At 43.7% G+C, this 27,040-nt stretch overlaps 1 protein-coding gene across 2 annotated transcripts; it reads left to right on the top strand.

The window, feature by feature from the left end:
* Positions 1-205: 205 nt before the first annotated feature.
* LOC118359087 (glycosaminoglycan xylosylkinase-like) lies at positions 206-27,040 on the top strand. Of its 2 annotated transcripts, none has more exons than XM_035737318.2 (9): positions 206-229; positions 20,633-20,963; positions 21,048-21,295; positions 21,471-21,557; positions 21,674-21,783; positions 21,991-22,162; positions 24,465-24,656; positions 25,451-25,510; positions 25,625-27,040. In XM_035737318.2, the coding sequence occupies exons 2-9, from the start codon at positions 20,835-20,837 to the stop codon at positions 25,854-25,856; spliced, it is 1,230 nt and encodes a 409-aa protein (XP_035593211.1). In that variant the 5' UTR covers positions 206-229; positions 20,633-20,834; the 3' UTR covers positions 25,857-27,040. The 2 variants fall into 2 exon arrangements, with proteins under 2 accessions (XP_035593211.1, XP_035593212.1); XM_035737319.2 differs by lacking the exon at positions 206-229 and adding an exon at positions 236-380.

Genomic DNA, 27,040 nt, shown 5'->3' with positions numbered 1-27,040 from the left:
GAGAAGTAGGCCTATGTCTAGGTCCATATCGAAATGCAGTGACGTGCATAACTTATGTGACGACTGCTTAATTATAATACAACAGCGCTACCTGGTGTCTAAATCGAAACCTGACATTAATAAACCCCATAATGTTGAATACATTGTCTACAATTAAATAGGTCCTGGTCTCTTTAAGATTTAGGTGGCGGCGTGCTTGAGGAAATGTTTCGGAAGTGTACACGCTAAGGTAGGAGGAAATGAGAGCAAAGGGATGGAGCAATTATCCCTTTTTGACAGCCTATTGGTGAATATACAGTTCCACACAAAATACCAAGCACACACTGACTGGTGCACTGTCGTCGTTTGACATCCAGTAACGTTAGCGGTAATCGTGAAAGGTAAGACATTTATTAGACTTACCAACTAGCCAAAGGCACATCTTTACAATTAACGTTGGCAAGCTAGCTAGCCTATATTAATCATATTCATAAATGTTTGATAATGACTGATGTTAGTTTACTCGCTATGTACTGTAGGTACTGTACTAGCTCGCTCGTCAGCAATCTACGCAAGCTTTGATGTGGAAAATATCGGTGCAGTTCGTCAGCTATCACTATAAATAACGTTAGCTAGGTACCGTATCTACGTTAGTACTGTACGTTGCTGCATTGCTGGAGCTGGCTAACGTTAGACGCTCTCGAGGACCCAAGCCAAAGTATTAAGGGTAGTTAACGTCTAGTATGGGCTACGTCGCTAGCTACGGAGTATATGTCTACCTAGCTGTGGGCCAGTTTCTAAACCATACTGTAACGTTGTCTTTGTGTGGGCCTTTGCGATTTCCAACCTATCAACCAGCTAGCTAGAAGGCTAACTAGCCGATGTTGTTGGTCCCATGAAAGACCGATTGTGTAGAAGGCAGCTCGAGTCATTCCTGCCTGCGTGGCCACGGCTCGACAGATGTTTAACTTAGCCAGCTAACGTTAATTCACGGGTTGTCCTCAGTTACTGGTATGCATTTTTCATTCATTTTCAACAAGACAGTTTCATGTGAACCAGAATCTGGCACAGGAGGCGTTGATATGGCGAATGTGTATGTGGGTCATTTTTGGGCTCGGGTAATATTTCAGTCCCTCTGACTGAAGTATTGGGTCACCAAAATGAAATGTTTAAAAGATGTATATGAATGTAAATAAATATAGCATTATTTTAAACTTTATTCTAAAAATAATTTCGTTTCACTTAATTTTTTAATTGGGAAATTAATATTAACATGTGCACATAACTTTTGCAATTAATGCAAACGTGTTTTTGTTGCGAAGGTATAATTGAATAAAATCACACAATTTTCCCTCAGTCGACACTCAACCCCATCACACCAACCAAAGTCCACCCTTATGCGCCGTCATTAACAGGAAGTGACATCATTCAATATGTTTTTTTTTACCTTGATTTAACCAGCTAGGCCAGTTGAGAACAAGTTCTCATTTACAACTGCGACCTGGCCAAGATAAAGCAAAGTGCAACACAAACAATAACACAATAGAAAAATATATATACAGTGTGTGCAAATGGAGTAAGGAGGTAAGGCAATTAATAGGCCATAGTAGCAAAGTAATTCAAATGTAGCACATTAACACTGAAGTGATAGATGTGCAGATGATGATGTGCAAGTAGAAATAATGGTGTGTAAAAAAACAATATGGGGATGAGGTAGGTAGTTGGGTGGGCTATTTACAGATTGGCTAAGCTGCTCAGATAGCTGATGCTCAGAGTGAGTGAGGGAGATATAAGTCTCCAACTTCAGCTATTTTTGCAATTCGTTCCAGTCATTGGCAGCAGAGAACTGGAAGGAAAGGTGGCCAAAGTGAGTGTTGGCTTTGGAGATGACCAGTGAGATATACCTGCTGGAGCTTGTGCTACGTGTGGGTGTTGTTATGGTGACCAGTGAGCTCAGATAAGGCGGAGCTTTACCTAGCAAAGACTTATAGTTGACCTGGAGCCAGTGGGTCTGGCGACGAGTATGTAGCGAGGGCCAGCCAACCAGAGCATACAGGTCGCAGTGGTTGTTGTTGTCAACTGCATGGTACAGAAACAGGCAAGTAATCACATTCTTTTATATCTGTATTTTGTTATTTTTTAAAGTCAGGTGGGGATGGTCGAGCTGACCAACTCAAACCCGTTACATGAAATAAAGATGGGAAACTAGTACTTTCAAAACGATACTTTAACCCATAAAAATATCCACACCACCATATGGTCTCCTGTCCTTCACCACATGAGGAGCAGAGGCCATTTTGAACCAAAAAACTCCACCCCGTCACATGTTTCATTGTAACGGGGTTGTAAACCTGTGACAGGGTTGAGTTATTTACTTTATTTATGATTATTGCATCTAAACAAATTAAATATTCAATATATTATACATGATTTATATTCACTTCTGAAACATGCTGTAATGTATTCCATGTGAACAAAAATATATATTTTAAGGCAGGTGGTAGGAGAGTTGGGCAAGGTTCTTAACTCCAGTTGTTCCTTTAAGTCGCTCTAGATCCTGAATTACTCAAGGATTATAGTGTATACTTGTATATATTCTAAGAATCTTTGATTTAACGTTATCCACTGAAACATCTCGGGAATGGTGGCTCCCACATCAACAGCAGAGAGACAAAGGCTGTGTCGAGCACGTCAAAATGCTGACCCAGAAAAAAAGGGAACAATACCTTGAGATCAGTGATTTCAGAAAGAGAGACCAGTGTCAGAAGCATAAACAGTGGAGAACAGCATACATAAGCAAGGAAAGGAAAGAAGCACTGAGGAACTTGACCACTCCTCCACAAAGTCCAGATCAGGTCATCACCCTTGCTCCCGGTGAGCTGATGTCAGCTGCCATTGTTCAACAAAGAAGGACCTACTCTGTGCATGCTTTAACACACAGCACTTCAGTTTCAGGCAGAAGGTCCTGGCTGCTCCAGTACTGCCAGCCAATGAGGAAAATCCACAACCTGTGGACGAAATCCAGGTCTTCTTGGGCAGTGGTGTATAGTGAAATACGGTGATGACCTTTATCCAGGCATCATCCTCGGCACTGATAAAAGTGTGTACAAGTGAAATGTATGCATCCTGTCGGACCTAACAGATTTTTCTGGCCTTCTCGAGACGACATCCACTGGTATCAGTTTGATGCAGCGTGTGACATCCCGCCACAGAGGTTGAGAGAGACGTGTGGGCCAGACTCTCAGGAAGAAAACCATGAATGAGTGACTATGGTGCTCCTGAGAAGAAGGATAGTCATGTTGACACTGTTGCTGTAGTTACAGCTGTTCTAACATTCTAAATGCCCTAAAATGTTCCTACAGTCTGATGACACGTTGAACTTTTCTGATGAAACGTGTTGAATGTTATTAATTACTCTAATGATGGATGTTTTTATTTGTTTGGTTAATAAAACCCAGATTATTCTAAATATATCTAATGTCCTTGTTACATGGTTGAATATAATGAAATTAAATGTTTGGGGTAAATCTTGGATGGATTTTTTGACAGTTAACTAAACTAGATTGGTTTCCATATCTCTTCAACCTGTTACAGTATTCCACCCTGTCACCCTAGTCTCAACGCTGTTACATGACAATATTTGTTAAATAAAATGGCAAAGATTAATAAATATGAATTAAATGTTTTCTGAGCTCAGTCTGAAATGTTAAGGACAATCCCAAAATATTAGAGTTGTTATAATTCTGAATTGAAAGTATTTTTTTTTATTTAAATGAGCCCACTGACACAATGTCTATTTCAGGGTTTAATATAGCAAAAGTCTTAGATTTTACATTTTATATTAATTTAATTGGTTTGGGGGACACATGAGCATTAGGTAAATGTTGATTTTTATAACAAGTATATTTTATAATCATATTCTGACAACTTCCATATTGTCTGTGACGGGTTTTTGAAGATATAGTGTCCATATCAGACAACAATGGACAACAATAAAAAGGGCTTTAATGCCTTAAGTGGGAATGTTTTCTTGAAGGTTTAATATGTACTTAGTGTTGTGGGGTGTTCAGAAAATGCATTTATTCTAGAAAAACATATATAGCCCAAGAATGACCCATATGTTGGGTTTCCTAATTGAAGCTCACAAGTGAGTCCTTTTCATTTGAAGGAAACATGATCACAGTTGTTGATTATGCTTATTCCAGCTGACTGTCACACAACCTGTTTTGGAAAAGTTTTTTGGAGCTATGTTGATTCTGACATTGACAGTGTCAGTTTGACATATTGTGGTGCTCACGTCATTAGGTAGGTCAATCTGTCCTGGTTGAGTTGTGGAGAGCTTAAATAGTTGGATACAGTTGCAGTATGCTTATTACTGAAGATGACATATCCATTGTTACAGGCCAATTGGTTTGCAGGTATTTTGCTTATTTGCCCCAAATATCACAACCACCCCCATCTATGGACATGAAATCGGATCAATATCTTAGTCTTGAAAACACCCGTTACCTACCGATCAATACATCCGTCTCAGCTGAGCCGGACTTTACCCTTATTCATGATCACTCAAATTCCGTCTCATTACATTGAGCCATTGAACATCTCCTTTAACCTTGTGAGGAAGATTTTTCACTTTCTTTTTACTGTTGTTTTATTTCTTTACCTATTGTTCACCTAATACCTTTTTTACACTGTTGGTTAGTAAGTAAGCGTTTCACTGTAAGTTCTACTACACCTGTTGTATTCGGCGCACGTGACAAATAAACATTGATTTGATTTGAGATGGCCCTTTGCTGCCCAAATGTTCTGTCTTCGCAAATACGCCTCACACGCCATACAGTTTTGGAAACAATTAGAAATTTCATATAAACTGGAAATACATTTTCCAAATACAAAAGTTGCACCCGGCTATATTTTCAAGGACACAGCATCCAAACAGTGTGCACTTCCTCTCCTCCAATTTCCGCTTCGCACGACACCAAGGAAGAATCTCAATTGGTCTCCTTTATCGCCTCTCCTCCTCAAAATCCATTGGAGAAGGTCAGCGGGAAGAGAGAGAGCTAGGAATCAAGGAAACCAATTGAGATTGTCCCCAATGGGGAGGAAGTTACAAACCTCATGTTTGTGAAAATTCTGCAACTTTGCTAAACTACGTACAGTAAGTATATCATTTTGTATTTGAATGATTATTTCTAGCTGATGTGAAAGTTAAGTTCCAAAGGTTTCCGAAACCGTATCGCAAGGGAGGATTATTAATGTTCCGAATCGTTACAACTGAATATTCATATTGTAGTTCATTGATCCAGCAGTCATCCATAGGGCTTTGATTGAGAACTCAAGGGCTGGGTAGCTATACACCCTTCAATTCTAGAGAGCTAAGCCTGACTGTATGAGAGTCAGAGAGGCCTAGCAAAACAATTTAACTTGTGTCCAGTTAGTCATGAAATGTGGCAATGCCTTCAATTGTTGAGGCAACGCCACACATTATTTACATAGGAACAAAAAACAAACGTCCCTTGTCTATCACGAATGTTGAATAAAATAATATTTGAACTTACTCTACCCATTGTCCGTGGTATTCCTTCAGCTGGTTGATATGAGACAATGAACACAGGAAATTATTATTATTAAACCGACTTCTTCTAAACGGGTGTCTATGTGTTTGGCAATCAAGACGGAAGTACACTGACCAAAAATATAAGGGGAGTGGATCAGAAAACCAGTCCATATCTGGTGTGGCCACCATTTGCCTCATGCAGCGCATCACCTTTGCATGGAGTTAATCCGGCTGTTGATTGTGGCCTGTGGAATGTTGTCCTACTCTTCAATGACTGTGAAGTTGCTGGATATTGGTGGGAACTGGAACAATCTGCCGTTCATGTCTATCCAGAGCATCCCAAACATGCTCAATGGGCGACATGTCTGGTGAGTATGCAGGCCATGGAAGAACTGGGACATTTTCAGCTTCCAGGAATAGTGTACAGATCCTTGCGACATGTGGCGGGGCATTATCATGCTGAAACATGAGGTGAAGGCAGCAGATGAATGGCATGACAATGGGCCTCAGGATCTAGTCACAGTATCTCTATGCATTCAAATTGCCATCGATAAAATGCAATTGTGTTCGTTGTCCGTAGCTTAAGCCTGCCCATACCATAAGTCCACCGCCACCATGGGGCACTCTGTTCACAACGTTGACATCTGCAAACCACTTGCCCATACGCCACCCGACACTCTTTCTGCCATCTCCCTGGTACAGTTGAAACCAGGTGCACACTTCTCCAGCTTGCCAGTGCCATCGAAGGTGAGCATTTACCCACCTAAGTCAGTTATGACACCAAGCTGCTGTCAGGTCAAGACCCTGGTGAGGACAACGAGCATGCAAATGAGCTTCACTGAGACGGTTTCTGACAGTTTGAGCAGAACTTTTTTTGGTTGTGCAAACCCACAGTTTCATCAGCTAACCGAGTGGCTCGTCTCAGACGAAGCCGGATGTGGAGATCCCGGGCTGGCGTGGTTACACGTGGTCTGTGGTTTTGAGACCGGTTGGTCGTACTGCCAAATTCTCTAAAATGACAGGCGTCTTATGGTAGAGAAATGAACTTTAATTTCTCTGGCAACAGCTGTTGTGTGTATTCCTGCAGTCAGCATGCCAATTGAATGCTCCCTCAACTTGAGACTTCTATGGCATTGTGACAAATTGTAACATTTTAGTGGCCTTTTATTGTCCCAAGCACAAGATGCACCTGTGTAATGATCATGCTGTTTAATCAGCTTCTTGATATGCCAAACCTGTCAGGTGGATGGATTATCTTGGCAAAAGAGAAATGCTCACTAACAGTGATGTAAACAAATTTGCTCACAGTTTGAGAGAAATAAGCTCTTTGTGCGTATGGAACATTTCGGGGATGTTTTATTTCAGCTCATGAAACATGGGACCAACACGTTACATGTTGCGTTTATATTTTTGTTCAGTATACATGCACACTAACAGGTGTTTACATGGTTTTGCAGATGTGCCAGAAACGTCAACTTTAGTACCCGCTCTCAAATAAGTCCGGTAAAACAATTAGGGCCCCATTTAGTCGACTGGTTGATTGTTTGGTTGATTAGGCTGTTCGGCGACCAAGATTTATTTTGTTGAGCAGTTGCAATTTATATTTTTCACCGTGCATAAGACACCTACCTGTCTGATAAGCGCATCTCTGGACGGATCCATTGCTGAGGCCACGGGGATGGCACAGTCCATCAATCTAAGACGTGATATTGTATATAAAAATAATGGCGCAACACTAATAAATCTATTTTATAACATGCACTTCTTCCCATGTTGGATACGGTCTGAAATGAGATTCTGAATCAATCTTCAGTGCGCAGTAGAATTGGCACATTTCCCTATGTTGCTATGGGCGTAATAGCAAAGTTAACCAGCATATTGAGATTGAGAACAATGCAGTGGAGGCAGCAGAGATGAGGAAACCGCCTTAGCCCAATTGTCTAAGAAAATTGAGGCGAGAGGAAACCAACTTAATTAGGTATATAATCAATAGGCTGTTAAATGTGCTTGGCTTTATAAACCCTCCATATACAGTACCAGTCAACGTTTGACAGCTACTCATTCAAGGGTTTTTCTTTATTTTTTTACATTGTAGAATAATAGTGAAGACATCAAAACTATGGAATCATGTAGGAACCAAAAAAGTCTTAAACAAATCAAAATATATAAAATATTTTAGTTTCTTCAAAGTAGCCAACCTTTTAATTGACAGCTTTGCACACTCTTGGTATTCTCTCAACCAGCTTCATAAGGAATGCTTTTCCAAAAGTCTTGAAGGAGTTCCCGCATGCTGAGCACTTGTTGACTGCTTTTCCTTCACTCTACATTCCAACTCATCCCAAACCATCTCAATTGGGTTGAGGTTGGGTGATTGTGGAGGCCAGGTCATCTGATGCAGCACTCCATCACTCTCCTTCTTGGTCAAATATTCCTTACACTGCCTGGAGTTGTGTTGGGTCATTGTCCTGTTGAAAAACAAATGACAGTCCCACTGTCTGACTGCAAACCAGATGGGATGGCGTATCGCTGCAGAATGCTGTGCCTTGAATTCTAAATAAATCAAGACAGTGTCACCAGTAAAGCATCCCCACACCTCCTCCATGCTTCATGGTGGGAACCACACATACGGAGATCATCTGTTCACCTACTCTGCATCTCACAAAGACACGCCGGTTGGAACCAAAAACCTCAAATTTAGACTCATCAGAACAGATTTCCACCAGACTAATGTCCATTGCACCAAAAGCACTCAAACTTCTACAGATGCACAATCGAGAGCATCCTGTCGGGCTGTATCAACGCCTGGTACAGCAACTGCTCCTCCCACAACCGTAAGGCTCTCCAGAGGGTAGTGAGGTCTGCACAACTCCTCACTGGGGGCAAACTACCTGCCCTCCAGGACACCTACACCACCCGATGTCACAGGAAGGCCATAAAGATCATCAAGGACAACAACCACCCGAGTCACTGCCTGTTCACCCCGCTATCATCCAGAAGGCGAGGTCAGTACAGGTGCATCAAAGCTGGGACCGAGAGACTGAAAAACAGCTTCTATCTCCAGGCCATCAGACTGTTAAACAGTCACCACTAGCCTCCCGGGTGGCGCAGTGGTTATGGGTGCTGTACTGCAGCGCTAGCTGTGCCACCAGTCGTCCGGATTAGGGAGGGAGTGGCCGGTAGGGATATTCTTGTCTCATCGCGCACCAGCGACTCCTGCGGCGGGCCGGGCGCAGTGAACGCTAACCAATGTTGCCAGGTGCACGGTGTTTCCTCCGACACATTGGTGCGGCTGGCTTCCGGGTTGGATGCGTGCTGTGTTAAAAAGCAGTGCGGCTTGGTTGGGTATCGGAGGACGCATGACTTTCAACATTCGTCTCTCCCGAGCCCGTACGGGAGTTGTAGCGATGAGACAAGATAGTAGCTACTAACAATTGGATACCACGAAATTGGGGAGAAAAAAGGGGTAAAATAAAAAAAAAGTGGCTGCTGCCAACATACTGACTCAACTCCAGCCACTTTAATCATGGGAATTGATGGAAAAAAATGTCACTAGCCACTTTAAACAAAACAATTTACATATAATGTTTACATTACTCATCTCATATGTATATACTGTACTCTATTTCATCTACTGCATCTTGCCATCTTTATGTAATACATGTATCACTAGCCACTTTAAAAATGATGCCACTTATGTTTACATACCCTACATTTCTCATCCCATATGTATATACTGTACTCGATACCATCTACTGCATCTTGCCTATGCCGTTCTGTACCATCACTCATTCATATATCTTTCTACATATTCTCATTCATATGTCTTTATGTACATATTCTTATCTCTTTACACTTGTGTGTATAAGGTAGTAGTTGTGGAAGTTTTAGGTTAGATTACTCGTTGGTTATTACTGCATTGTCTGAACTAGAAGCACAAGCATTTCGCTACACTCATTAACATCTGCTAACCATGTGTATGTGACAAATAAAATTTGATTTGACTTTAAAACAGTTAGAGTTTGATGGCTGTGATAGGAGAAAACTGAGGATGGATCAACATTTTAGTTACTCCACAATATTTTTTTAAATTTTATTTTATTTATTTCACCTTTATTTAACCAGGTAGGCTAGTTGAGAACAAGTTCTCATTTGCAACTGCGACCTGGCCAAGATAAAGCATAGCAGTGTGAACAGACAACACAGAGTTACACATGGAGTAAACAATTAGCAAGTCAATAACACAGTAGAAAAAAATGGGCAGTCTATATACAATGTGTGCAAAAGGCATGAGGAGGTAGGCGAATAATACAATTTTTGCAGATTAACACTGGAGTGATAAATGATCAGATGGGCATGTACAGGTAGAGATATTGGTGTGCAAAAGAGCAGAAAAGTAAATAAATAAAAACAGTATAAAAACAGTATGGGAATGAGGTAGGTGAAAATGGGTGAGCTATTTACCTATAGACTATGTACAGCTGCAGCGATCGGTTAGCTGCTCGGATAGCTGATGTTTGAAGTTGGTGAGGGAGATAAAAGTCTCCAACTTCAATTTTTGCAATTCGTTCCAGTCACAGGCAGCAGAGTACTGGAACGAAACAAATGAGGTGTTGGCTTTAGGGATGATCAGTGAGATACACCTGCTGGAGCGCGTGCTACGGATGGGTGTTGCCATCGTGACCAGTGAACTGAGATAAGGCGGAGCTTTACCTAGCATGGACTTGTAGATGACCTGAGCCAGTGGGTCTGGCGACATATGTAGTGAGGGCCAGCCGACTAGAGCATACAATTCGCAGTGGTGGGTGGTATAAGGTGCTTTAGTGACAAAACGGATGGCACTGTGATAGACTGCATCAGTTTGCTGAGTAGAGTGTTGGAAGCCATTTTGTAGAAGACATCGCTGAAGTCGAGGATCGGTAGGATAGTCAGTTTTACTAGGGTAAGCTTGGCAGCGTGAGTGAAGGAGGCTTTTTGCGGAATAGAAAACCGACTCTGGATTTGATTTTGATTGGAGATGTTTGATGTGAGTCTGGAAGGAGAGTTTGCAGTCTAGCCAGACACCTAGGTACTTATAGATGTCCACATATTCAAGGTCGGAACCATCCAGGGTGGTGATGCTAGTCGGGCATGCGGGTGCAGGCAGATCGGTTGAAAAGCATGCATTTGGTTTTACTCGCGTTTAAGAGCAGTTGGAGGCCACGGAAGGAGTGCTGTATGGCATTGAAGCTCGTTTGCAGGTTTGATAGCACAGTGTCCAATGACGGGCCGAAAGTATATAGAATGGTGTCGTCTGCGTAGAGGTGGATCAGGGAATTCAGCAAGAGCAACATCATTGATATATACAGAGAAAAGAGTCGGCCCGAGAATTGAACCCTGTGGCACCCCCATAGAGACTGCCAGAGGACCGGACAGCATGCCCTCCGATTTGACACACTGAACTCTGTCTGCAAAGTTTGTGAACCAGGCAAGGCAGTCATCCGAAAAACCGAGGCTGTTGAGTCTGCCGATAAGAATTTGGTGATTGACAGAGTCGAAAGCCTTGGCGAGGTCGATGAAGACTGCTGCACAGTACTGTCTTTTATCGATGGCGGTTATGATATCATTTAGTACCTTGAGTGTGGCTGAGGTGCACCCGTGACCGGCTCGGAAACCAGATTGCACAGCGGAGAAGGTACGGTGGGATTCGAGATGGTCAGTGACCTGTTTGTTGACTTGGCTTTCTAAGACCTTAGATAGGCAGGGCAGGATGGATATAGGTCTATAGCAGTTTGGGTCAGGGTGTCTCCCCCTTTGAAGAGGGGATGACTGCGGCAGCTTTCAATCTTGGGGCTCTCAGACGATATGAAAGAGAGGTTGAACAGGCTGGTAATAGGGGTTACAATGGCGGCAGATAGTTTCAGAAATAGCGGGTCCAGATTGTCAAGCCCAGCTACGGGTCCAGGTTTTGCAGCTCTTTCAGAACATCTGCTATCTGGATTTGGGTAAAGGAGAACCTGGAGAGGCTTGGGTGAGGAACTACGGGGGGGCGGAGCTGTTGGCCGAGGTTGGAGTAGCCAGGCGGAAGGCATGGCCAGCCGTTGAGAAGTGCTTATTGAAGTTTTCGATAATCATGGATTTATCGGTGGAGACCGTGTTTCCTAGCCTCAGTGCAGTGGGCAGCTGGGAGGAGGTGCTCTTGTTCTCCATGGACTTCAGTGTCCCAGAACTTTTTGGAGTTGGAGCTACAGGATGCAAACTTCTGCCTGAAGAAGCTGGCCTTAGCTTTCCTGACTGACTGCGTGTATTGGTTCCTGACTTCCCTGAACAGTTGCATATCACGGGGGCTACGATGCTATTGCAGTCCGCCACAGGATGTTTTTGTGCTGGTCGAGGGCAGTCAGGTCTGGAGTGAACCAAGGGCTGTATCTGTTCTTGGTTCTGCATTTTTTGAACGGAGCATGCTTATCTAAAATGGTGAGGAAGTTACTTTTAAAGAATGACCAGGCATCCTCAACTGACGGGATGAGGTCAATGTCCTTCCAGGATACACGGGCCAGGTCGATTAGAAAGGCCTGCTCACAGAAGTGTTTTAGGGAGCGTTTGACAGTGATGAGGGGTGGTCGTTTGACTGCGGTTCCGTGGCGGATACAGGCGATGAGGCAGTGATCGCTGAGATCCTGGTTGAAGACAGCGGAGGTATATTTGGAGGGCCAGTTGGTCAGGATGACGTCTATGAGGGTGCCCTTGTTTACAGAGTTAGGGTTGTACCTGGTGGGTTCCTTGATGATTTGAGTGAGATTGAGGGCATCTAGCTTAGATTGTAGGACTGCCGGGGTGTTAAGCATATCCCAGTTTAGGTCACCTAACAGAACAAACTCTGAAGCTAGATGGGGGGCGATCAATTCACAAATGGTGTCCAGGGCACAGCTGGGAGCTGATGGGGGTCGGTAGCAGGCGGCAACAGTGAGAGACTTGTTTCTGGAGAGAGTAATTTTCAAAATTAGTAGTTCAAACTGTTTGGGTATGGACCTGGAAAGTATGACATTACTTTGCAGGCTATCTCTGCAGTAGACTGCGACTCCGCCCCTTTGGCAGTTCTATCTTGACGGAAGATGTTATAGTTGGGTATGGAAATCTCTGAATTTTTGGTGGCCTTCCTGAGCCAGGATTCAGACACGGCAAGGACATCAGGGTTAGCAGAGTGCTTAAGCAGTGAGTAAAACAAACTTAGGGAGGAGGCTTCTGATGTTGACATGCATAAAACCAAGACTTTTTCGATCACAGAAGTCAACAAATGAGGGTACCTGGGGACATGCAGGGCCTGGGTTTACCTCCACATCACCCGCGGAACAGAGAAGGAGTAGTATGAGGGTTCTAAAGGCTATCAAAACTGGTCGCCTAGAGCGTTGGGGGCAGAGGATAAGAGGAGCAGGTAGAGGATAAGAGGAGCAGGTATCTGGGCATGGTAGAATATATTCAGGGCATAATGCGCAGACAGGGGTATGGTGGGGTGCGGGTACAGTGGAGGTAAGCCCAGGCACTGGGTGATGATGAGAGAGGTTGTATCTCTGGACATGCTGGTTGTAATGGGTGAGGTCACCGCATGTGTGGGGGTGGGACAAAGGAGGTAACAGGGGTATGCAGAGTGGATCTAGGGGCTCCATTGTGAACTAAAACAATGATAACTAACCTGAACAACAGTATACAAGGCATATTGCCATTTGGGAGAGACATACAGCGAGGCATACAGTAATCACAGGTGTTGAATTGGGAAAGCTAGCTAAAAACAGTAGGCGAGGCTAATCGGCTAGCACAACAAACAGCAGGTAAAATGGCGTTGACTAGGCAACTGGGCCGACAGATAAACAAACAAGCAGAATGGGGTACCGTGATTAATGGACAGTCCAGCGTGCGTCAGCTATGTAGCCAAGAGATCAGTGTCCAATGACAGTGAAATGAAGTCTGTACAGAATACAAATATTCCAGAACATGCATCCTGTTTGTATTAAGGCACTAAAGTAAAACTGCAAAGAAATTAACTTTTTTCTGAAATCAAAGCATTATGTTTGAGGCAAATCCAATACAACACATCACTGAGTACCACTTTTCATATTTTCAAGCATGGTGGTGGCTGCATCATGTTATGGGTATGCTTGTCATCGGCAAGGACTAGCGAGTTTCTTTGGATGAAAATAAATGGATTAAAGCTAAGCACAGGCAAAATCCTAGTGAAAAACCTGGTTGTCTTCTTTCCAAATGACGCTGGGAGAAAAACTATTCCAGATGTGATAATTTTTTCTCAAAGAGTGATAATTTGGCAAGTTGAACGATACATTTAAAAAAGAAAAATTCCGATATACAGACAATCGATTTAGTTTATTATACCTGTTCCTTTTGAATTGTATAAATGGATTAACAATTCTATAATGAACACTGCATGGGAATGAATTCTGCCCAGTACATCTGTTTTGTGAGTAGGCCACGGGTTAATGATTCTGATGAATATACCCTCTTTGGTTTTACACATTTTCAGTGTGGAACCTGTCTATGTTTAGGGGGGTAATAGCCTAGGCTAACCGATTCTAAATGCCACTAGCCGTTCGCAAAGTAGGGTCGTCACTAATGTAACTTGGCACAGTCATAAACCCTGCCTGTTTCTACAATTTAGTTTCTTAAAATCTGATTTTAAACCACAACGTTAACTTTATGCCTAACCTAAATAAAATAAAATAAAGTGTTCAGTGCCGGTAAGTGTATGATGCAAAAATGGGCATTTGGTTTTCTGTTCCATATGACACGGGACCCAAACCGGCTGTGCGCATGCGCCATCGTGCGCTATCATGCATAAATGTATTTTGTCCCCCCACACCAAAAGCGATCACGACACGCAGGTTAAAATATCAAAACAAACTCTGAACTAATTACATTTATTTGGGGACAGGTTGAAAATCATTAAACATGTATGGCAATTTAGCTAGTTAGCTTGCTGTTGCTAGCTAATTTGTCCTGGTATATGGTCCTTCTGTAGCTCAGTTGGTAGAGCATGGCGCTTGTAACGCCAGGGTAGTGGGTTCGATTCCCGGGACCACCCATACGTAGAATGTATGCACACATGACTGTAAGTCGCTTTGGATAAAAGCGTCTGCTAAATGGCATATATTATTATTATATATTATATATAAACAGAGTTGTTATTTTACTTGAAATGCACAAGGTCTTCTACTCTGACCAATTAATCCACACAAAACAGTCAACCGAATAATTTCTAGTCATCTCTTCTCCTTCCAGGCTTTTTCATCTTTGAATTTATATGGTGATTGGCATCTACACTTTTACCACAACAACCGGCAAAACATTCCACCTCTTTCAATCACCCACGTGGGTATAACCAATGTGGAAATGGCACTGCTTCTATAAACCAATGAGATGGGAGAGGCAGGAATTTCAGCGCGATCTGCGTCAGAAATAGGAATGACTTCTATTTTAGCCCTTGGCAACACAGACGCTCGCGGGCAGTGTGGGTGCAATAATTGAATAACATGGATTTCTAAATGTATTTTGCAACGTACGCGACGTGTCCGGTCTGGTCAGCATGTGAGATATTGCTGCGCATTCACTGTCCCATCAGCCCAGCCAGCCAATTCATTAACTTAATTTCCACTGTAAAAAACATTAGTTCCCCATGCTTCTATCTTAACATTTGGTTTGCAACAACAGGGGTTTGTACAAACATTGCCATCCTTTCTCTAGACATTTCCAACATTGTTTCAATATTGAAATTTGATCACACGCACAAAAATGTCAATAGAAAACAGGTTCAACTAAATGAAATCCAGCAACTTTGCTGTTATTCTAGCTGCACGGTTTGATGTGACTGTGTTAGCTGTAGTTGGCTAGCTAGCAAGCAAGGGATAAGAGCGTTGCCAGCCAGCATGGCAATGAAACATATAGAATGAACTACTGGGTCGCGTCCATAGATATCTAATAAACACACTCCATGACTGTCGAGTCTCTAGCAACCTAACCGATAGAATGAACGACTGGGTCGCGTCCATAGATGTCTAATAAACACACTCCATGACTGTCGAGTCTCTAGCAACCTAACCGATACAATGAACGACTGGGTCGCGTCCATAGATGTCTAATAAACACACTCCATGACTGTCGAGTCTCTAGCAACCTAACCGATACAATGAACGACTGGGTCGCGTCCATAGATGTCTAATAAACACACTCCATGACTGTCGAGTCTCTAGCACCCTGACCGATAGAATGAACGACTGGGTCGCGTCCATAGATATCTAATAAACACACTCCATGACTGTCGAGTCTCTAGCAACCTAACCGATAGAATGAAAGGACATCTTTTGTCAGCCAGTCGAAATCATGACTCATCATAATTTTCATGGATATATAAAATACAATTTTATTGGTCACATACACATATTTAGAAGATGTTATTGCAGGTGTATCAAAATGCTTGTGTTCCTAGCTCCTGCAGTGCAGTAGTATCTAACAATTCACAGCAATGCACAAATCTAAAAGAATGGAATTAAGAAATAAATAAATATTAGGACGAGCAATGTTGGAGTGGCATTGATAGAATGAACGGCCAGCTGGCTTGGCTAGCAACCATAGATGTCAGGACAAGGCCTATATTTTAATTCAGGAATGAAATAGCATATAAATACATTTACCCAAAAAATGGTTTTATTGAATTTCTAACCGGTTGTAAAAAATGTGTTGTACACAAGGTTGTGCATAACTACTTTTTTAGCTTGGCTGTGCTGATCTACGGGACTCGGCAACCTCGTACCGATGACTGCAGAACAGCCGTGCTAAAAAAGTATTTTAGCACGCCCTCTCGTGTACAAATGCTTTAGTCGACACCGGTTGGTGTGTAGCACTGTGGCATGGTTATAGCCATCAGGTGAGGTAGTTCCTGCTCCCAGGACTGCCGCACATAGAGCAGCTTGTCTGTGATGGATTCATCCCAGCCTCTCTCCCTTCTCTACAGTGCATCTCCCCACATGTGCCACAGGGCTTCTTTAGTGTACATGCACTGTCTTTGTGTCCCCATCCACATCTGAGACACCTGCCCTTCTGTTGGACCCAGGAGGACCGCTGTGCAGTATTCAACTTGGAAAAGTCGGTGGAGTTATTTGAAGTAGTGATCCTTAGAATCACAAAAGGGGCAAAAAGGCTTAAATCTGTCATTAACCCTGGTCTGTCCTTTGTTAGGTCCACTAGGCTTATGCTCTACCGTGACCTGGTGCACACCAGAGAGAGAGAGAGGGTGCTGCTCTCTGCACTGTTCCATGCGTTCTGCAGGCCTCTCCTTGGGGTACCTGCATCACTGCCTCTTTCCTCACCAGCCAATCAGCAAAGTCTGTGTGTGTATGTCTGTGGGCCTCCATCTTGCACTATTCCCTTGGGAAAACAGTGCTCAGCTAAGAGATCCCGGTAGGCTGTCCACATGGGACCCACAAAGGAGCTTGTTTAGCATACCCACCAGGCCTCCCAATGATAAAGCAAAGTCCTCCAGCACCTGGTCCTCTCCCACTCTGATGGAGGGTGCATTCAGGATGGCAGACAACTCACCCTGTACCAGTTGTCGTTGACCATTTGTGCAGCTGGAAGGCTTACATGGCCCAGTGTTAAGGACACTACCTGTTTGTTAACTACCACTGCCTCTCCTCCAGTGGCTCTTTACAGGCATGTCGAGAGACTATGGCAGATGGACACTCCTCTCTACAGAAATGAGAACCTTCTGACCTGCTCTAAACAAGACCATATGGCAGTGGCCATTCTTGGGGCTAAGACTGTTCGTGTGCCAGTGGGTGGTGTAGAGAGTTATGTCACCCCACTGCTGAGAAAAGGGGAGGGCCCCTGAGGCTCTGATGCCGCTGCTGCACAGTACAGAGTGCCGCCTGGCTAAGGTCTCCACAGTAGTGGAGAGGGGACTGGGAATGATATCCGGTGTGGGCTCAGTCTCTATAGCAGGCAGCTCCTGATGACCAGCGGGGGCTGGGAACATGACGTGTCCCTGCCCGGGTCTCAGTAGCAACCGTTAGAGGAGAGGCAGCTTCCTGCTGCTGAACTGCATAAGACCGTCCTTTATCCTCCACTGCAACCTGTCGGAGACGGATGCCCTGATTGGAGGAAGCCTGGGATCTGGTCTGTTGTTGCAATAGGCAAATCAGACCCTCGATATTCGATATTGGCAAAAACATGCTTCTGTACTCCATACAACATAGTCAGCGATGTCCATGGCGCTGACACTCCCTGACACTCCAATTTAGGAGTATAATCCTCCCGCTGGATTGTTGGGGATGCAGCCCCACCTGGTGCCGAATACTATTCCACAGGTGGAGAGGACATCGTGGAAGCCCCTGCCTGTCCCGGAGTGTAGGTATAATCCAAATGTGATGGCGCTCAGGGGGCATCACCGGCTGGGGGATAACTGGTAACATAGTCCCTCAGGTACTCTAGGCCTCCTGCTTCCGGACCACACGTGGACTGGATGTCAGGTCCTCTGCATGACCTCTGGAGGTTGCCATATATCATGATCAGTAAGCCACATATTTGTGAGGTAGAACCTCCAGAATAAACGGGGCTGTGGCTTTACTGATACCTATCTCCTATTAGAGAGACAAGGCAACCTCCAGAGTATTCCAAACAGATTACTTTATTGACCTATTACAGCTGGGTATAGGTCTAAAACAGAATAGAAACATGGAATGAAGCTATGATAAATACAATAACTACAATATACATGTGGTGGATATAATAATGGAAGAAGTGGCACTGAATGGAGTACTATGAATGGATGACAATAGGAGTAACAGTAACTGAGAGTAACGGGACTGTATAAATACACAGGGAATGGCAGGCTATTACATAGTAACAAGCAATAAAAGGACTGTATGAAATGGATTACAAATCGATAATAGGAAGTACTGGCTAATTGTTACCGACAATAATATAAGTAGCTATTAACACAGTAGTAATGAGATGGAGAAACTAAGCAACACCAGCTATACTAGCACAGTGCAACAATGACAGCAATAAGAACAAATAATAAACATATTCTTTCATGCAACCCAAACCCATATATACAACCAAGCTCTCACAAGCAATTACACTGGGAAGGAAAAAGACTAGGGGATTTACTTATACCCTTGTAAGAGCATGGTCTGGGCCATTCACAAACCAGAAGCACTGCATCCTGGGGGTATGGTCAGGGATGAGGCACATGGCTACTCCCTGATTGGCTGGGCTGCAATCTAATGATCTCTCACATGTTGACTTAGAGGGGTAAGGATGGGTGAGACCTAGACAACACGCACCAGCCAAATTAGGTAAACAGGTGGTAATTTAGCCTAACATCCTGGAGGGGGAATTCTTTACAATCAGCAATAGTTTTGGTAGTTTTTGCTTTAAACAGTCAGTGTATATGGTCATTTTTAGATACACGGGGTAAAGTTGATCATTTCATAACGAGGAATCACTTTTGCGAGGCACACTGCATGGCCAAAGCAGGGGGAAAAAAGAAGCTCACTAAACTTCAGAACGGTCAAAACCATTTGATTTTGAAATGGGGGTGAAGTCCAAAGTTATCCTATATGTTCATTGGCTATGTCATAGCTGAATTGTAAGTTGATACATTACTAGCTCAAACCCATCATCTGCAACAATGACAAATTCATTAGTGAGTGGTGGTGATTTCTGTGAGATGTAGTGGGGTGGTAGATGGCTCAGGTCAGGTACCTACTTATACACACAAATGTTAGTGCACTGAATTGTTACAAACTGAACCGTATCAGAGCCCAAGTATATAGATAGATACGTGTCGAATCGTCTTGAAAGGGAAAGATTAACATCCAGTTTTTGATAGAATTGCGTTCTGTGGGTCCCCCTACCAAAACCCCAAAAGATCTCATGCGGGCTGCTCTTTCTTTGCCCGATTACCCATGTACTTCGCCCGCTAAAATGAATTCTCCACAATGAATGTATGTAGTGATAGAGCAGCAGTATTAGAGTCGTCAGGCAATCTCCTTCTCCTTTAACAAACAAGCGGCTCCCTTGTCAGAGGTAGCGTAAAATTATATATAGATGTTTTAAATTACTCTGGATATCAGCACCCAAAGAATAGTATGCAGTTAAATAGGAAAAACAGGTACAAGGTAAACATTAAAGAATTTACATTTTTACAGGTACTGACTGATACTGAACAAAAATAGACGCAACATTAGAAACACAAAAAGCTTATTTCTCTCACATTTTGTGCACATTTGTTTTACGTCCCTGTTAGTGAGTATTTCTCCATTGCCAAGATAATCCATCCACCTGACAGGTGTGGCATTTCAAGAAGCTGATTAAACAGAATGATCATTACACAGGTGCACCTTGTGCCGGGGACAAAAGGCCACTCTAAAATGTTACATTTTGTCACACAACACAATGCCACAGATGTCTCACGTTTTGAGGGAGAATGCATTTGGCATGCTGACTGCAGGAATGTCCACCAGAGCTGTTGCCAGAGAATTTAGTTAATTTCTCTACCATAAGCCACTTCCATTGTTTTAGAGAATTTGGCACTGCATCTAACTGGCTTCACAACCGCAGACCACATGTAACCATGCCAGCCCAGGACCTCAAGGAGGGATGGATCCTTTACCTATTCTAAAGAAGAGTGCTAGAACAAACAGTAGGTTTGGCAGGGTTTGATGTTGTCAGTGGGGGGTGGTTTAAAACCCAGGATGTGGAAGCAGGAGTCAGTCAGGTTTGTCAGGTTTGGGTGTGTCTCTCTAAGCCACAATGACACATACATAACAACTGTAATATGTTACTGATGCCAATAGTACATTACTTTGTTTGTCAGGTTTGTCAGGTATGGGTGTGTCTCTCTAAGCCACAATGACACATACATAACAACTGTAATATGTTACTGATGCCAATAGTACATTACTTTGTCATGCTCATATCGATCATGTTCCTGCCTGGCGGGCCTGGGGCATCTAGGTTCCTGCTGTTTCTGTCTGTATGTCTGTCTACATTTTTGGATTTATATCAACTGTTTTTCATCACTAATGTCCTCCCCTACTCTCTCTACAGGGTGGTTGCTGATACATTAGGGACCAGGGCTAGCTGTGGGTCTGGTGGTGAGACTGAGCCATACCTCCTGCCCCGCTGAATAGTGTGTGTGTGAGAGAGGCGACTGGAGGGGGAGGCAGGTGCCATGCTCCAGGGGTGAGGCGGGAGAGAGAGAGAGACACACACACAGGGCTCAGGGGTGGTGGGTGAGGTTGCCAAGGAGATGAAGTTGAAACAGCGCGTGGTGTTGCTGGTTGCCGTGCTACTCCTGTTGGGGCTGGCCAAATTCTTTCTGCTGGATGGAGGAGAGGGGTCCGCAGCCAGTCGACGAGACCTCCGGGCCTTCCGCAAGGTACAGCTGTTTGTGTGTGTCAATGTTTATATCTGTGTGTGTGTGTGTACTTGTGAGCATTAATGTGGAAGTCTGTGTTCCCAGATGGAGGCAGGCCTGTCTCTCTCACGCGGTGACCGGCTAACACACACCCTCCAGTCTCCATGGGAGGTGGCAAACCAATGGGTGGGCCCCAGGGAGGTGTACCCTGAGGAGACCCCCGAGCTGGCAGCCGTCCTCTCCGCGCTGAGCACTGCCCGAGTGGAGCGGGCAGATGTGGGCTACAAGGGCACCCAGCTCAAAGCTCTACTAATACTGGACGGGGGGCAGAAGGTGGTCTTCAAACCCAAGAGGTGAGGTAGAATATACACACACACACACACACACACACATTGTCCTCTGGTTCTCTGCTGCGGAGTTGTATGGTTTTTGTTAGGTCAGATTAGAACAGTGCTTTTATTCTGTGTCTTACGTAAGAGGATAACTCTCAACCACGTCCTCCCTCTCCATTTCTCTCTCTTTTTCCAGGTATAGTAGAGGCTATGTGGTAGAAGGAGAGCCTTATGCAGGTTATGACAGACACAACGCAGAGGTGGCAGCTTTTCACCTGGACAGGTACACACACGTATCGGCCTAATGCATTAAAATATATACATTTTAGTTTTGGCCATCTGAATACTGGTGTGGCTAGTGGTATGTGACTATCTGTCCTGTATATCCATCTGCTGTAGGATCCTGGGTTTCAGAAGAGCACCCCTAGTGGTCGGGAGGTTTGTCAACCTGAGGACTGAGATCAAACCTGTCGCTACGGACCAGCTACTCAGTACCTTTCTAATGCAGGGTGAGACACACACACACACTAGAGGGCTCTTTTCAGTCCCACCCATAATGTTTTCTTATAGACATACCACTCCCTATAAAGTTGATAAGATAACGTTGTGTGTCTGTGTTCAACAAGCAGTGGGCTGGATCTCTCTCTAAATGAAAATGGTTAACCATTTTCTCTCCCTTTCTTTGTCTCTGGCCCTTCCTCTCTCTCTCTCTCCAGGTAATAATAGTTGTTTCTATGGGAAGTGTTACTACTGTAGAGAGAGTGAACCTGCATGTGCGGAGGGAGATATGATGGAGGGATCGGTAACTCTCTGGCTGCCAGACGTCTGGCCTCTCCAGAAACACAGACACCCCTGGGGACGCACCTACAGGGAGGGCAAACTGGCCAGGTAGGGGTGTGTGCATTTGTGCTTATATGTTAAAGTCCTACTCCAGTCTCATTTTCACCTAATTTAATACCCAATTTACTTAACAAAAAAGTCTAAATAGGTGGTCCAGGTATCCTCATGACATGACACAAGTTGCCTTGTCTTGTTCCTCAAGCAAGGGGGAGGCCAATGAATCACATCAGACCAATTCCTTGAATGGCGGCAGGGTAGCCTAGTGGTTAGAGCATTGGACTAGTAACCGAGAGGTTGCAAGTTCAAATCCCCGAGCTGACAAGGTACAAAATCTGTCGTTCTGCTCCTGAACAGGCAGTTAACCCACTGTTCCTAGGCCGTCATTGAAAATAAGAATTTGTTCTTAACTGACTTGCCTAGTAAAATAAAGGTAAAACATTTTTTTTTTAAATCTTGAAGTTTGCAGTTTTCAAAAAAAATAATAATAATATATATATATATAAAAATATATATTTTGCTCAAAACATAATGTTTTACCACTACTGTAAATCTCTTTTTTTATATATGTAAATACCATGTTATAGAAGGGTCCAGACACCTTTTGTGATTTCAGTAGTTTTTGGGAAACTTACCCCAATAGAAAATCACTTACTCATTGTCAGTGTGTAGTATGGGGGCTTTGAAAAAACATGAACAAAGACTTTTTAAAAAAACATCCAATATTTTTTGAAACGGCAAAGCTCTCAGTATAGTGATGCAGGTCTTTAGATATTGTACACATGAAATAGTGTCAGTCCACAACGTTGTATTCCATTTTGTTGTGACTCGAGGGATACCTCTAAATCCATTCTTCAGGTAACTGACAAAATACTGTGAGTAAATAAGCAAAGTATATTAGAAGCATGGGGTGCTTCCACACAGGAAGTTCCAGACACTTGTAGAATTAACGCCAAGGCGCATTGAAGCTGTTCTGGCAGCTTTTGGTGGACCTACTCCTTATTAAAACACTATGTTGGTGTTTCCTGTATTCAGGCACCTGCAGCAGCAGGCTACATGGAGAAGGAAACAGTTGGATATAGGAAACGGCTCAAGTCCCACAAATGGAATATAATGTTGAGGTTAAAGTTCAACTTGGCACAATTGCATGTATACAACATCTAAAGACCTGCTTTTCTGTTCCCAAAAGGACGTATTTGGGTGTTTTTGGAGCCTTTATTCATGTTTTTTCAGGGCCCCCATACTACACAACGACGATGAGGAAGTGATGCTATTTGGGTTAAGTTTCTCAAAAACAACTGAAATCACAAAAAAGTTCACTTCTATAACATGCAATGTACATCCAAAATAGAGATTAAGTTGTAAAAAAAAAAAAAAAACTTCTCCTTTAACCTTTACGGGATCGGCGTCCCTATACCGAGATGGTTGGACATGACTGTTGTAAGTAACAGCAAACTTTCCAAGACATAGACATGTCTTATATGGGCAGAAAGCTTAAATTTGTGTTTATCTAACTGCATTGTCCAATTTAAAGTAGCTATTACAGTGAAAGAATACGCTATTGTTTGAGGATAGTGCACAACAACAAAACTTATCACGGAACTGGTTTGATCCATTCCCCTCTGCAGATAAATAATGTACTTATATTCAGTAGTCTTGCTCTGATTTGTCATCCTGAGGGTCCCAGAGATAAAATGTAGCATAGTTTTGTTTGATAAAATCCATTTTCATATTCAAATGTAGGAACCGGGTTCTACAGTTTGAACGCCTGCCTTCTCTGGCTCCACACCCACCCCGCCTGGCCAACTAGATGTGTGAAAGTTAGTGTTTTAGCTAATAATCCATCATGTATGACATTCCTGGGAGTGTGTAAACTTTAATTGTGTATGTTCTCTATAGTTATGTACTTGGAAATGTAGCAATTGGCCAATAGGACACGTAACATTTTGTCCAGTATTGTCATGCTTCACGTTTTCGTTTGTATTATCTTTTACCAGATCTAATGTGTTATATTCTCCTACATTCATTTAACATTTCCACAAACTTCAAAGTGTTTGCTTTCAAATGGTATCAAGAATATGCATATCCTTGCTTCAAGTCCTGAGCTACAGGCAGTTAGATTTGTGTGTGTCATTTTAGGCTAAATTGGGGGGGGGTCAGGTAGCCTAGCGGTTAAGAGCGGTTCAGTGAATGAAAAGTCACTGGTTCAAGTCCCCAAGTTGATCAGGTGAAAAATCTACCGATGTTTTTTATTGATCCTGTAAGTTGCTAAATTACAAATATGTCAATGTCACTGTGTTTATATTTTATAAACAGGAGAAGTGAAAACCAAAATGCTTTTAACTGTGTGTAGGTGGGAGTATGATGAGAGCTACTGTGATGCGGTGAAGAAGATGCCTCCGTACGACGCCGGTCCCAGACTGCTGGACGTCATAGACACAGCCATCTTTGATTACCTCATCGGCAACGCCGACCGACATCACTACGAGAGTTTCCAAGACGACGGAGGAGCCAGCATGCTCATCCTGCTGGATAACGCCAAGAGGTGAAGCACACAAACACATCACTAAGTGTAAACACAAAGAAGCTCTAGACATGCTGACTAAGCTGGCAACTCCTTTCACCTCTCTAACTCTCATCTCTCCATCCCCCAGTCCACTCCTCTTTTACCTCTGTCCCTGTTGATTGATCTGCTGAGCTAAGTGTGAAATAGGGTAGTGTTTCCCGACGCTGGTCCTCCAGTACCCCCAACAGTACACCGTTTCATTATAGCCCTGGACAAACACGCCTCATTCAGCACATGAGGGCTTGATGATTAATTGACCAGATGAATCGGGTGTTACAATAAAATGTGTACTGTTGGGGGTACTGGAGGACTAGGGTTGGGACACACTGTGCTAGGATGTGTGTTATGATAGTGTGTCAGGGTTTAACTTGTCAAATCAAATGTTATTGGTCATATACACATATTTAGCTAATGTTTTGCGTGTGTAGCGAAATGCTTGTGTTCCTAGCTCCAACAGTTTAGTAATATCTAACAATACACAAATCTAAAAGTAAAAGAATGGAGTTAAGAAATATTAGAACAAGCAATATCAGAGTGGCATTGACTAAAATACAGTAGAATAGAATACAGTATATACAGATTAGTAAAGCAGTATGTAAACATTATTAAAAGTGACCGGTGGTTCCATGGCTATGTATATAGGGTAGCAGCCTCTAAGGTGTAGGGTTGAGTAACCGGCTGTTAGCCGGCTAGTGATGGCTATTTAACAGTATCATGGCCTTGAGATAGTAAGGCATCTGAAGACAGCTTCTATGGTGTTTTGTTGTTTGCAGTTTTGGGAATGCAGCTCTGGATGAAAGAAGCATTCTGGCCCCTATATATCAGTGTTGCATGTGAGTAGACACACACACACACACACGAGAAAATATCAACATTTCCTCAAAGGAATCACAACCCATTCCTAGTGTTTATGAACAGTTCTCTCTTACTCTCCCTCCCGCCGTCAGGGTGCGTGTGTCTACGTGGAACAGGTTGAACCTGCTGAGAGCTGGGGCTCTGAGTTCAGCCCTAAGACAGGCCCTGACCTTTGACCCCATTAACCCTGTCCTGGCCGAGCCCCACCTGGCTGCCCTGGACAGACGGCTGTCTGGTGTCATAGCAACCATCCAGCAGTGTGTGGAGTCGCTGGGCCCCGACAACACACTGATAGAGGACCGCATGATCCTGCCACACCCCTAGAAAAGGACGGGAGGGAGGAAGGAGGAGGGAAAGGATAACCTCTCGCCTCGAGGGAGAGAGGGTTGAGCCATGGGAGGAGCTGGATGATCAACCCCTCCTCCTCTCACGGCCCCCCAGAAAGGAACAGGAAATGACCCCAGCAGCAGGAAGTGACTTGATAAAGGACTGGGTGTTGAGTCCTCTACAAACTGTTCCCGTCCACGCTAGGACCAACTCCATACCTAACTCTTTCCTGACGTCTCCTGTCACACACACACTGTGCCAGAACCTCTCTCTCCATCCAGTGTAAAGGAGGGAACCAAGGCCAAAGGACTCAACCCAAAGACACTCAGGATAGCGGGGGGGGGTTCCATTCTCCCCCTCCTATCTGGACACAATCCACTGGACAGACAGTGGCGAGAGAGAGACTGGCCAACTGACCATGGGGGGGCAGGAGGGAGATGTTGGGGTCAGTCTGATTGTGACAAACAGATGTGCCTGTATCCAAAATGGCATCCTATTCCCTGTATAGTGCAAAGGCTCCAAAAGTAGTGCACTGTATATAGAGGGAATTGGCTGCCATTTCACATCTGCTCGACGTGAGCAGTCTGACCAGTGACTACGGATGCTATTCCACATATTGCACTAGTTCTGGCCCCTGTTTCTCAGACCCAATTCCTGGACTAAAAGCACTTTCAGTAGAGATTCTTTATACATGCCATAAAGAGATAAATGGAACGCAGACCGTGGGGGATAGAAGAGGGACACTGTCATTGGTGCCCATTCAAAAAATCTGATCTAACAAAGTGGATATTTGTCAATTCTCTCATGATGTTACACTGAATGTAGAAAACATTAGGAACATCTTCCTAAAATTGAGTTGCACCCCCTCCCCCCTCCTTTTTGCCATCAGAACAGCGTCAATTCGTCATGGCATGGACTCTACAAGGTGTCAAGTGTTCCACAGGGATTCTGGTTAACGCCAATGCTTCCTACAGTTGTGTCAAGTTGGCTGGATGTCCTTTGGGTGGTGGACCATTCTTGATACACACGGGAAACTGTTGAACGTGAAACTTTACAGCGTTTTTGACACACACAAACCGGTGCGCCTGACCCCTACTACCATACTACTACTACCGCCTGACCCCTACTACCATACTACTACTACCGCCTGACCCCTACTACCATACTACTACTACCGCCTG

Source organism: Oncorhynchus keta, chromosome 26, assembly GCF_023373465.1.
Source record: "Oncorhynchus keta strain PuntledgeMale-10-30-2019 chromosome 26, Oket_V2, whole genome shotgun sequence".
In the NCBI taxonomy this organism is placed as follows: Eukaryota; Metazoa; Chordata; class Actinopteri; order Salmoniformes; family Salmonidae; genus Oncorhynchus; species Oncorhynchus keta.
This window is presented reverse-complemented; position numbering and strand designations above follow the sequence as displayed.

Excerpts from the sequence above, each read along its gene's own strand:
- LOC118359087 (XM_035737318.2), top strand. The coding sequence starts at position 20,835 with ATGAAGTTGAAACAGCGCGTGGTGTTGCTGGTTGCCGTGCTACTCCTG. Across the intron at positions 21,784-21,990 it reads CAGTACCTTTCTAATGCAGG|GTAATAATAGTTGTTTCTAT; the intron begins GTGAGACACACA and ends CTCTCTCTCCAG. Across the intron at positions 22,163-24,464 it reads AGGGAGGGCAAACTGGCCAG|GTGGGAGTATGATGAGAGCT; the intron begins GTAGGGGTGTGT and ends AACTGTGTGTAG.